This window comes from Artemia franciscana, chromosome 14 (genome assembly GCF_032884065.1).
Source record: "Artemia franciscana chromosome 14, ASM3288406v1, whole genome shotgun sequence".
Taxonomy (NCBI): Eukaryota; Metazoa; Arthropoda; class Branchiopoda; order Anostraca; family Artemiidae; genus Artemia; species Artemia franciscana.
Window position 1 is genome coordinate 38,933,822 of NC_088876.1, and position 13,044 is coordinate 38,946,865.

The 13,044-nt window shown below is 37.4% G+C and overlaps 1 protein-coding gene across 1 annotated transcript in view; it reads left to right on the plus strand.

The window, feature by feature from the left end:
* Positions 1-13,044, plus strand: part of LOC136035799 (kinesin-like protein KIF20B) — an 82,785-nt gene that overhangs the window by 12,592 nt on the left and 57,149 nt on the right. Inside the window, exon 4 of the mRNA XM_065717770.1 lies at positions 9,056-9,354. Within this exon, the coding sequence (XP_065573842.1) occupies positions 9,056-9,354 (299 nt within the window). The remainder of the gene's footprint in view (positions 1-9,055; positions 9,355-13,044) is intronic.

A 13,044-nucleotide genomic window follows, 5' to 3' on the forward strand; every position in this document is an offset into this window, starting at 1 on the left:
TGCAACTGACGCGTATGTGAGAGGTTTTATACCGTATTTTGCTTCTGTTGTTAACGTTTAGTACCATCTTAAGTTGTTTATTTTATTACTCATGCATAGGCTCTCTCATTATTTTTCGTTCGATTATTTCCTTTCGATGATTTTGTATATTTTCAATTTTGTGGACTTGTTGCATGTTTTTATCTAGTTGTCTTTGATTAGGGAGGTTCCTTACTGTGCTTATTACGTTTTTTATATATTTTGTATCTTAGTTAGTTTTTTTTATCGACCTTTATTTTTTTTTGTTTATTGCTTCAATTTCTTTAAGGTAAATTTTCTCCAGTGAGGGTAATTTTGAGAAAAAAACAACTCCATCCTATTTCAAGCCCGTTTTTTTTCAAATTTTTCAGGCGGTGATAAAAAATTTACGATTTGTCGTTACAAATCTAAACCTCAGCAGTTCTGGAGCTCATTCAATGTTTTAAGTTTGACATTCAAATATTTCCCATTTAGCATTTCTATACTTTTGACATTCTATCCCTCGATATTTCAATTCTTGGCCAACCTTTATTGATTGGTATTTCAGAGTTCAAAGTGTCATCATCTAAATCGGATACTGCTTGGACATTATTAATTCAGTAAGTTTTATGTGAAGAGAAAAATATATATATAAAAAAAAAAAATTCGCAATAGGGATTATAGTGACGTATAATCCCTACTTACTGACCTACATGTTAAAGATATTGCGCGGACATTATCTCACACTGAAAATAACGAATTCATTTACTTTGTAAAGGATTATTTTGAAACTAATTTAATCGGATGTGACAGCTGTTTGACTGTATGGTGAGTAATAAACTGATTTGATTTTGGACTTTGGCTAATTGTCCATATAATAGTTATTTATACCATTATGACGGAATATGTACATTCGTCGGTCTTGAATTTTGTGCAATCTAATCTTAAAGAAGGAGTAATTGATGAAGTTACCATGCTGTTGGTTTTTTCGATGACAAGTCTATTATGGCGGCTAGAATAGAACTTTGGTCTCGTGTTTACGAGGGTGAATGTGTACAAAGACGCCAAGGCGATCAAGCTAATTACCGTCACATTAAGGACATGATGGAAATCTTCCAGAACTGCGACAACGAAAATTATTCTTTGCCTACATACGTGATTATTTTGCCTACCGAGGTTCCTGTTATTCCTGCTGTGGCTTATTCTAGCTTCACCTCAAAGCTTGTAAACATTGATTCGGAACTTAAGCAAATTCATGAGAAGATTTCGTCGTATGACCTTAAATTTCCCCCTCTTAGCAGCCCTGGCCCTCAGTCATTTAATCACGATCTGACGACCGTTGTTATAGCTAAAGTCCCATCGGAATTAAATAATCCTGCCAAGCGTTGCGAAATAATAGACTCTATTCCAGGTCATGAGTGTATTCATAGCATTAAGCCCTCTGGCGATAAGCTGGGGGTACGAATTGACAAGATTGCTGCAACAAACTTTTGCAATGCCCTTCCAACTGTAATGAGAGATTGTGACGTCAAAGTAAAAGAAACGAAATATATTGGAATCATTAAAGGTATACCGACCAATTTTGATGAGGGAATGTTAATTGATAGCGACAATATTACTCATGCGAAACGAATAGGCAGTTCTTTGGCTGTTAGAGTGTTTTTTGAAAACGCTATTGAGCTCGCTAATGCACTTCGACTTGGTATAAAGATTGGGTATGAGATATATCGAGTTTACGAATTCCAACGCCCACCCAAATGCTGTTATAATTGCCAATCACCAAATCACTTAAAATCAAATTGTGATAAAGAAAAATGCTGCTCCCGTTGCGCAGGGCAACATAAATCCTTGCCAGATTCTCCGTGCCAGGCTGCACCAAAATGCGCGAACTGTCAAGGCAATTATGTGTCATTCTCAATGAAATGCCGAATTATTCGTGAATTTCTGTCGAATCGATCGTCCTATGCAAGAAAATGAGTGCTAAGACTAACTTCACTATATGTTCGTTCAATATTAACGGTACTAAGGATAAAGACGTTTTTTTAGATCAGAAATTAGAAAATTTTTATGTTTTATTCCTCCAGGAACATTTCCTACCTATAGTGAGCTTAAACTCCCTAAGGAGAAGTAACGAACACTTAGTTTTTTCTAAAAGTCGCAAAACCTCTGGCAGACCATCAGGTGGCATAGCATGTTTAATAAAAAAGACGCTGTTTTCACCACCCCCTTTATGTTATCACGAGAGTGATTGTTATATTGCTACCCGTCTTGCCAACCTTGTCCTCATTAATGTTTATCTCCCCTGCGACCAAAAATCCCTCCGAAGTTATCTTCGAAATTAATTTATCTTCGAAAAATTAGGTATAATGGTGCCGAATTTCCTAAGACTCCTAGCCAGTGGAAAAAGTGATTAATGTCGCGAAGTTTGATAGATTGCCTACGGCCGACCGAATCCCTAATGTATCATGGATCAATCATTATAGTAACATTTTCGATACAGTGATAAATGCGGTCCATTTTCGTTTTGCCAAGCTCTGTTCTAGCCTGTTGCCTAAGAAAATCATTCAAGGTCATATACCCTCCCGTTTGTGTTGACCGTGTCAAAAGAAGTGTAGAGAGACTTAAATCGAAATCTTATGATATAGACGGCATCAGTGCTTTCCACCTCAATACCGAATCAGAGGAAATAGTTTATCACTTGCAGTTACTTTTTCAGATGTGTTTATGCTCTTCTTTAGTCCCTGATTCTTTTTTAGTTGGTAACATTACGTCAATTTTGAAACGTGGTAAGGATCCAACTAGTTGCGCTTCGTATAGGCCTATTACGGTTGCTAGTACTTTAAGAAAGTATTTGAATATGTTTTGCTCCCTGATCTCCTGTCTAATGTAGATTATATGTCTAATCAGTTTGGCTTCAAGCCGTATATAGGATGCCAACATGCTCATCGTGCTATAGTATCATTTGAAGCGCCTAAAAATGGTTTTGAGGTTCATTTTTGTGCACTCGATGTTACAAAAGCTTTTGATTCAATATGCCATAGCCAACTTTGGTACTCTTTAATCCAACTTGGTGCAAATGTGTCTATTATATTAACTCTTCGTTTTTGGTATGCTAATTCACATGTTCGACTCAAGTCAGGTGACACCTACGTTGGTAATATCCCTATCCGTTCTGGTCTTAGGCAAGGAGGAGTCTTATCCCCTTATCTGTTTAATGCTTGTCTTTATTCTGTTTTGCCACGTATTAATCCATCATGTTTTTTAGGCCTAACTAATCATTCGTATATTGCATATGCAGATGATTTACTTTCGATCAGCCACACTAAATCTAGCCTAATTAAGTCGACCCAGCTTGTTTCTAAGTATTTTGAGGAAATCGGCCTCAAACTTAATACTGAAAAATGTGAATATTTAGTTTTTAATGCTAAGCATCAAAGTAGTGATCTTGATTGTGGTTATTTTTCAGTTAAGCTCGTTTCTTCGATTCGGTGGCTTGGTATTAGTATTTGTTCATCTTTATCGGCTTTTCGATCTTGTGGGCTTAATGATATTAAAAGTAAGCTTAAAATTGGGTACGCGAAAATTGTCCCGAACCGAGGCAGATTTTCACGAAAGGCTTTATCCAGACTTTATTCTACACATTGCGATCATTCGCAATGTTGCGAGCGTTCTTATAGAAATCAGAAGATTATCAGAAAGTTTTGTGCCACTGATATTATTTTTGTTTATAAAAAAACTCTATGCTAGTTGCCTGTCAACCCTTGGGTCCTTAGCACCCTTTGATTAGACTGTATTAATTGTATTGTTTGTGTTATTTTGTTTTTCTTTCCTTAATGTTTTTACTCCGCTTAAATTGTCAAAACAAGCGCTTAACAAATAAATTATTATTATTATTATTTCGTTTGTCTACCTTAGTCTATTTTTTCGGTTCCAATTATTATTATTTTATTTGTTTATTTTTTTTTTTATGAAAAGTGTTTGTTAGTTATGGTCATTGTGCGAATAAGATTTTATCTTGTCAAACGTTCCTTTATTACAATTTTCAGATGGAGATAGAAATTTATGATGTGCCTTATACAAATCTAAACAGCAACACTTCCTGATTGCATTCGATATTTAAAATTAAACAGCTTGATAGTTGATATTCAATATTTGATGTTTTATATTTCGATATTTTTTACTTTAAAATTCAATATTTTGATAGTTTATATTCAATATTCGATATTTTGATGTTTCAAGTTTAACATTTCGATATTTTCTACTTTAAAATTCAATATTTTGATAGTTCATATTCAATATTCGATATTTTGATGTTTCAAGTTTAACATTTCGATATTTTTTACTTTAAAATTCAATATTTAAAATTCAATTTTTTGATAGTTCATATTCGATATTCGATATCGCCATCGCCACCTGTATTATTTCCAGAGTGTATGTGCCTGAGTTTGCTTGTTTGCTGTTAATGGGATAAAGTTATTGCACTACTTTGAGGTTGTTTTCATATTGATTTGTACCCTTTAATAGACAATTTTACAGTTAAGTTAAATTGAGTGATATTCTCCAATCCCTAGAATAGGTCTTTCTTTTCGGACATCCTCACCAGCGCCATCTTTTTTCTTAAGTTGATTGGGGTGCCATCTATAAAGACAATTTCTCCCATATCATTAAGGTGCTGATTTCTACTGGGAGCAAGCAGAAGAGGGGAAGGAACCCCCCGCAAGCGCCGTACTGTACCCGCTGGTATTCAGTTACCCGAAAATTGCGGGGAAAAGGTGAGGGGGTACTTACGCTTCCCTTGTTCCTGGGTGATTTCAGTAGGCGTTCATTCAGCGCTCGACGCGTGAGGGTGTATTGTGTGCGAAAGAAAATAAAACGTTCAAGATTCTGGACTACTTTCAGCTCTCGAGCAGTGAAGTTCGTTGGTATGACACAAGAGACTATTTACGAATATATATATGCGCCTGTCCTGAATTTCGCTCAGACAAGTTTGCGATATGCCGATATTTCCCGTGACGCGGTGGTTGCTACGGGAAGTAAATTTTACGGAAAAGACATTCTGTACGCTGCGCATTGCAAACTGAACGATATTTTGCGGCAACTTGGAGATGAATATGTAATGAAGGACCGCCGAGCTGGTTTGCAGAGTGATGTTTTCATGGGTGATTTATACGATGCTATCAAGAATGCAGAAAACTCAGCCAATTTCACCTATAGATTTACTATCTGGAAAATTGGCGAAGTGCCTAGAATACCGCAAGATGTGCTGACTTCTCTTTCAATTAGAGTTAACGAGTGCACAGAGAAAATAGAGGGACTAATCGATCAGTGTAAGATCTACCTTCCGTCAGGCCCTACTGTCTGGCCCCCGCTACCGAAACCAGAAAGACTTGAGAATCCTGTAGTGATAGCGAATGTGCCGGCGGAAAGCCTTGAATCATGTGCCAAACAGAAGGAATTTATCGAAAAGAACGGTGGAAAAGGACATATTCGCCAGATCACTCAACGAAAAGGTGGGTTAGTTGCCTTTCTCGATACGGCGGATTCAGCTCAAATCCTCGCAGACATGTTGAAAGAAAATGTCCGTGATGTCAAGGTTTCTTACCGGAAACCAAAGTTTTTAGCGGTGGCAAGATTCGTTCCTCCGGCAACCACAGAGGAAGAAATTATTGCTGCGAACTCCGAAGTTACGGAAGTCCACCGGTTCGGCACCTCTGGCACAGTGAAACTTGTATTTAAAGACTCGTTCGCGCGAGATCAGACTATTAAACGCGGAATATTTGTAGACTACACCCACTTCCGGGTTGAGGCCTATAAAGAGCTCCCCAAGAGATGTTTTAACTGTCAATCTTTCGAGCACCTCTCTAGTGCCTGCAGCAACGCTCCGAAGTGCTCTAAGTGCGCCGGTGCCCACGTCGCATCACGGACGTCCCCATGCACGTCCACCACAGTTAAATGTGCTCTATGCCCAGAAGGCCACAACACCCACCCCTCATACAGCATGAGATGCCCACTAGTTAGAAATGCTATGAAAAAGCCTACTACAACGAAATGACTTCTCTCTCCATCATTTGCCGAAATATCTATGGGCACAATTCAGTCAAACTAGACTACGTTAAAGAACTATGCCGTCAATTTAATGTTGTGTGCTTACAAGAACATTTACTCACCTCCGAAAATTTTGGTCTTTTCGAACAGTTGAATCAAAAAACTGTGTTCATGCATGAAGCAAAAAGGTCCTCAGTCCGCGGTCGACCTAGTGGGGGCACTGCTATCATAACGGACAGTTCGCTTGAATGTCAAAAGCTGGAATCGTGTGAGTTCTTCCTCGCTGTAGATTTTCCTGGCCCCGGGGGTTTTGTTCTGATCACGGTTTATCTACCAACAAACCTAAACACCCTCTCTTCCGAAAAACGGTTCTCGGAAGCTTGTGGCCGCCTCTCGCGCTTACTTATTAGGCTGGGCAATCGAAGAGTGCTAGTCTGCGGTGACTTTCAGTGCGACTTAACGAACCCATCAAATAAGCTCTCCGAAATCTTCTTCTCAGTAATCCCAGCTGGGTATGATCTCTGTGAAAAGACTGACGCATATACGTACATCCATAATTCCGGTTCAACGACAAACATTGACCATGTGCTATGTAACTTCTCTCTAGGTGCTCCAGTCACCGTGGACTCTGAGCACACAGTAAGTGATCACCTTGGCTTGTGCTTTAAGGCTAACTTCTTCCCGTGTAGGCCGAATAAGCCCCAAATTTATGCTACCAAGACTGAGTGGAATAAAATAAACGCCGACCAGTATAAACAGACATGTGATGAGATTCTCGGAAAGATAAAAGTTCCCTTTCAGCTCTTGATGCATGGCTCGAGTGATTTGGTAGCACTAGACATTTATTGTACTGAGATTATACATGCAATGAAAACGGCTGAGCAGGCTTCTGTACCCACTCGCCGTTTTAAACCTGGAATCAGCAAGCCTGGCTGGAGTCGCTCTCCTAAAGTAAGGCAAGCCAAAGCTCGTGCTAAGTTTTGGCTGAGATTATGGCGCGATTGCGAGAGGCCTAGGTCAGGTGTAGTGTTTGAGCAGTTCCGCAACACGAAAAAAACTTATAATAAGTCTGTAAGTGATCTTAAAGCTGCCGAAGCCGAACTTGCTTCCCAAGAAGCAGCAAATAATCCTGTATCTATGTGGAAGTCTTTTAGACAGTCTAAACCAGTGACAAACCCTGCTAGTAACATACCTGAGGAGCAGTGGGTAAAACACTATAGTGAAGTTTTTGGGATCAAACATGCCCAACTAACAACCGAAAGTGATAGTGAGCTCTCACGAGCTTTTGCGTCCCTCTTGAGCCAACGGAACTATTTTACCGTCTCAATAGGCGAAGTGCTCCAGGTTATTAAGCAGCTGAGAAAGGGCAAGGCTCCCGGGCACGACGGAATTGTGACTGAACACCTCCGCTGTGGCTCACCTCTGCTCATTGAGCACTTGACGCTGCTATATCAAATGTGCCTTGATTCTGGTGCAGTCCCTAAGTCGTTTGCCCTAGGTATTGTGTCTAACGTCTTGAAGAAGGGAAAAAATCGTAACCTCTGCTCTAGCTATAGGCCTATAACAGTTTCTAGTACATTAAGCAAAGTGTTAGAGAGACTTCTGTTACCTGAGCTGTTACGAAAGTGTAAAATTGACAATCGACAATTCGGGTTCCGTCGCCACCTCGGTTGTGCATTTGCACATCGCCTTCTTACGCGTATAGTATCGAAAGCTCAGAATCAATCACGGACTCTTTTAATTTGTGCAGTAGATGTGTCCGCGGCGTTCGATTCGGTAATTCATTCAAAGTTAATTTTGAACCTGCTGCACCAAGGTGTGAACCCACATGTAGCGGCCGTCCTATGGCACTGGTATTCGAGTAGCCTTATCCGTGTTAAGTTGAGTAGTGAACTCCTGTCGAAACCGATTAAGCTTCACCGGGGACTGCGTCAAGGGTCGGTTTTAAGCCCTGTACTCTTCAATTCACTAACCTCGTCGGTAACAAAAAAGATTAACGGTGGTTTTAACACTGAATGTATGGATGTGAGCCTATTGTGCTACGCCGACGACATACTACTGGTGAGCACATCGCTTTGTAACCTTCAAGCTAATATCGATCTCCTAAGTCGAGGTTATACTAATATTGGTCTGGTTATTAACCCTGCTAAAACAGAATTTCTTGTATTTGAACCCCCGCGTGCGCCGTCTGAAGTTGCCCGTCGCGAGGCTACCTGTGTTACCGTTGCAGGGCAAGTAGTACTTCCAAGCCGCAAGTTGAAGTACCTAGGTATCACATATGGAAGCGACCTCAGAAGCTCGCGTGCTCTTTTTGTTGACCAGGTTCTGTCGGGTTTTCGGTCTGGGTATGCTAAACTTGCAGCTCTGAAGTTTAAATTTAATAAGCATATCCTTGCTAGGTTGTATCGTGCCGTCGCTCTTCCCTTTGCTCACTACATCTCACCCGTTTGGCATTGGCTATCGAATTCGGATATGTTGCGAATCCGTTCAGGCTTTTGCAAATATTTAAAGTTTCTGCTTGGTCTGCCACTTTACCTCCGTAACACTGGTCTGCTAGAAAAGTATCATATACCTGATCCTGTTGAGTTCATGCCGAATTTTGAAAAACAAGCTCTCGTGAAACACAGGGCACTATTATTTGATTTCCCAGCGACTTTCTTGCTTGATAGTTGAAGTGTGATTTGTTTGTATTTAGTAGATTATTATGTTCGGTTGATTTGTTTTCGTCTTTATTTTCTCTTTTCTTTTGTTTTGCTCCGCTTTTTCATGCTTCTTTTTTATAAGCGGGTTTGTAATAAATTATTTATTATATTTTGATGTTTCAAGTTTAACGTTTCGATATTTTTCCCTGGTTTCATTTTTTTCATCTATGTAGATTAGTATATTTTCTTTTAGCTTTTTTATTGCTCTATTTTTTATACGCTAAACACAAGTTTGGCAGTGTTTGAAACTAACGGCCATTTTGAGAACAAAATTTATCATGTCTCAAATCCCCCTTTTCACGATTTTTTAGGTGGGAATAAAAAACTTGCGGTATGCTTCTACAAATCTAAACCGCAGCAGTTCCCGATCCCATTCCATATTCCAAATACGTGTCGTTCGCCAATCAACCAAAGATGGCAGTGTTGGCAAAATTCATCAAATTGCTTTCTGTGACCTGGCCGGAGCTGAAAGAACAGCCAAAGCACAATCAACAGGAGAGCGGCTGCAGGAAGCATGCAGGATAAATCTATCATTGGCTACTTTGCACCATGTAATGGACGCTTTGAGATATAATGCAAAGGCCAAAATTAAAAAACCCCTGAGAATAAGGTGTGTTTTTAAAGCTTTCCCCATTTTTTATAAGGCTTTCCTCTCTTTTTATTTCCCTTCTTTTTTATTATAAATTTATCGTTAGGGAAATGAATATAATAGGAAAATAGTCAAAACTTTTTTTTTTTAATTAAAAGGGAAAATCTAAAAGGGAAAGAGAAAAATGCGCTTGAATGAGGAAATATCCTTACTTGATTGCCAACCAACCAAGTGAAATCTGGCAAAAATGGGCTAGAAAATTTCTCTATCGAATAGCTTTCTAATTTTATAAAAACTAGATATTTTAATGAAACCATGTAACGAATTTCTAAGCATTTTTTTAAAGGATTGTGTGAAAATTGTTTTAAAAGCTTCGTTTAAACGATCCTTTTAAACTGTTTTAAAACGAATATCTAAATATTTTAGCGAAAGTAGTATAGCTGACTGAGTAAAACTTTTTTTTGCATCAGTTCAAATATCAATTCCAGGGCAGTTGCCCCCCACCCCAATAATTAGTTTAATTTCTTTCTTTAGAAGATTGAAGAAGATTTGTTCGGAAAGCGATAGTTTATTATAATAAAATATCCACAAAACAGCTGAGGGCAGCCATGATCCTGAATAGTAATTGCAAACACACTTAATTCAAGTCTCTGGTTCAAATTTTTAGCCAGGCTTAAATTTAGATACTGTCCTGAACTTGAACCATGCATTTATAAAATTAAATTCTGATATTTTAGCATTACTAGTATTTGACAATGATGGACTAGAATAGATTTCTAAGACAAGTATTTAGACGAGGGGCCGGCGATCTTTTATGAGTATAAAAATTGAAGATCAAAGGGAAGCTTGAGTCAGTGATATTTTCATTTTAATTTTCAGTTTCGCTATATTCAGTACTAATTATTTCACTAGATAACAAATCATTTTGACCTGTTTGTCTATATTTTTGGTCAACTTTAACATTACGGTGAAATGTTCTAGTTGGCAATGGTATTCTTTTGATTCTCTCTGTCTCTCTCTGTCTCTCTCTCTCTCTCTCTCCCTCTCTCTCTCTTTCTCTCTTTTTTTTTCTCTCTCTCTTTTTCTTTTTTTCTTTTTTTTTTTATTATTATTAAGTAGGTATTCAAAACAATTGATGTTTGTGTCTTTCAAAAAGTTGTTGTTTGTAATTGCTGGCTGAGTCTGGCTATCTGGCTAAAATCTGGCCGATTATGCAGGATTGTAGTTGGTAACAATATTTTAAAATTTATTTTGGTTTCCAAATCATTTTGGACAAACTTATTATGTTGTCCGTTTCTTTTCTTCTCCAAAACTTCATGCTTGTTTTTCAGTGTAATCAGATTTCAGATCTTTGCTTGTAAGTTCGGTTACATCTTTATATTTTGAAGAAATATGTTGCTTAATATCAACGTTGATTATGCCTGTAAATATTAAATAAAAAAACAAGTTTTTTTTAACTGAAAGTAAGGAGCTACATTAAAACTTAAAACGAATAGAAATTACTCCGCATAGAAAGAGGCTGTTCCCTCCTCAATGCCTCGCTCTTTACGCTAAAGTTTGACTCTTTTTCTCAAATTTACTTTTTAAAACAGTAAAATACTTTAACGTAAAGAGTGGGGCATTGAGGAGGGAACAGCCCCTTTCATATATGGAGTAATTTCTGTTCGTTTTAAGTTTTAATGTAGTTCCTTACTTTCAGTTAAAAAAAAACTTGTTTTTTTATTTAATTTCTGGACGTTTTTGAATTAATAAATGATTTGATTTTGGGTCTCCGCACATGAATACTTCCAACAAAATTTGCATATTAATTTTTATTGGATAAATGGCTTTCTCTTAGTTTTGATTTGACGATTTTGTAAAAAAAAGGGGTAGGGGAGGAGGCCTAGTTGCCCTCCAATCTTTTGGTTACTTAAAAAGGCAACTAGGACTTTTATTTTTTACGAACGTTTTTATTAGTAAAAAATATACGTAACTAACGAATTAACTTACATAACAAGCTTTTATATTCCTATATTTTTACTACGGATATGTGGGGGGGTTTGTCCCCTCGTTAATACCTTGCTCTTTACACTAAAGTTTAAATTTTGTCACTAAAAATTTTGTCAGACTAAAGCTTAAAATGTTGCTTAATGAAATAGAGAAATATGAAGAAGCATGAGTCTTGACGTTGATTATGCCTGTAAATATCAAATAAAAAAAAACTAGTTTTTTAACTGATAGTAAGGAGCTACATTAAAACTTTAAACGAACATAAATTACTCCAAATATGAAAGAGGCTGTTCCCTCCTCAATGCCTCGCTCTTTCTCTCCTCAAAGTTTGACTCTTTCTCTCAAATTTACTTTTTAAAACAGTAAAAAACTTTAATGTAAAGAGTGGGGCATTGAGGAGGGAACAGCCTCTTTCAAATTTGGAGTAATTTCTGTTAGTTTTAAGTTTTAATGTAGCTCCTTACTTTCAGTTAAAAAAAAAAACTTGTTTTATTTAATTTCTGAACGTTTTTGAATTAATGAATGATTTGATATTGGCTCTCCGCACATGAATACTTCAAACGAAATTTGCATATTAATTTTTTTGGATAAATGGCTTTCTCTTAGTTTTGATGTGACGATTTTGATATAAAAAGGGGGGGGGGAGAGGAAGCCTAGTCGCCCTCCAATCTTTTGGTTACTTAAAAAGGCAACTAGAACTTTTATTTTTTTATGAACGATTGTATTAGTAAAAAATATACGTAACTAACGAATTAACTTACGCAACGAGTTTTTATATTAAGTTTTAATGCTGCTCCTTACTTTCAGTTGAAATTTTTTTCATATTTATTTTTTCATTGTTTAAAAAAATGAAAATCCTCCCTTCAACCCTCTCCCCAACCAAGAAAAAAACATCCCCTTTAAAACGTCTGTACATTTCCCAATCACCATTACTATACGTAAACACTGGTCAAAGTATGTAACTTGCAGCCCCTCCCCCGGGGACTTTGAGGGAGTAAGCCATCCTCAAAGACATAGTTATTATGGTTTTCGACTATGCTGGACAAAATGGCTATCTCAAAATTTTGATCCGTTGACTTTGGGAAAAAATTGAGCGTGGGAGGGGGCCTAGGTACCTTCCAATTTTTTGATCACTAAAAAAGGGCACTAGAACTTTTAATTTCTGTTTGAATGAGCCTTTCGCGACATTCTAGGACTATTGGGTCGATACGATCACCCCTGGGGAAAAGAAAAAAACAAAACAACAAATAAACACGCATCCGTGATCCATCTTCTGGCAAAAAAATACGAAATTCCAAATTTTTGTAGATAGATGCTTGGAACTTCTACAGTAGGGGTCTCTGAACGCTGAATGTGATGGTGTGATTTTTGTTAAGATTTTATGACTTTTAGAAGGTTTTTCCCCCTATTGTCCAAAATAAGGCAAATTTTCTCAGGGTCGTAACTTTTGATAGGTCACACTGAATTTGATGAAACTTATACATTTAAAATCATCATAAAAATCCAATTCTGTTGATGTATCTATTAGTATCAAAATTCAATTTTTTAGAGCTTCGTTTACCATTGAGCCGGGTCACTCCTTACTACAGTGCGTTACCACGAACTGTTTGAAAGTACATGTAAGTTCGTCACCATTTGTTTTACACATCCATGCTTTTCAGTCGACACATCTCGAAATAACCTCTTTTATGATTTTTGTTTATCCATGATAATATTAGTTTT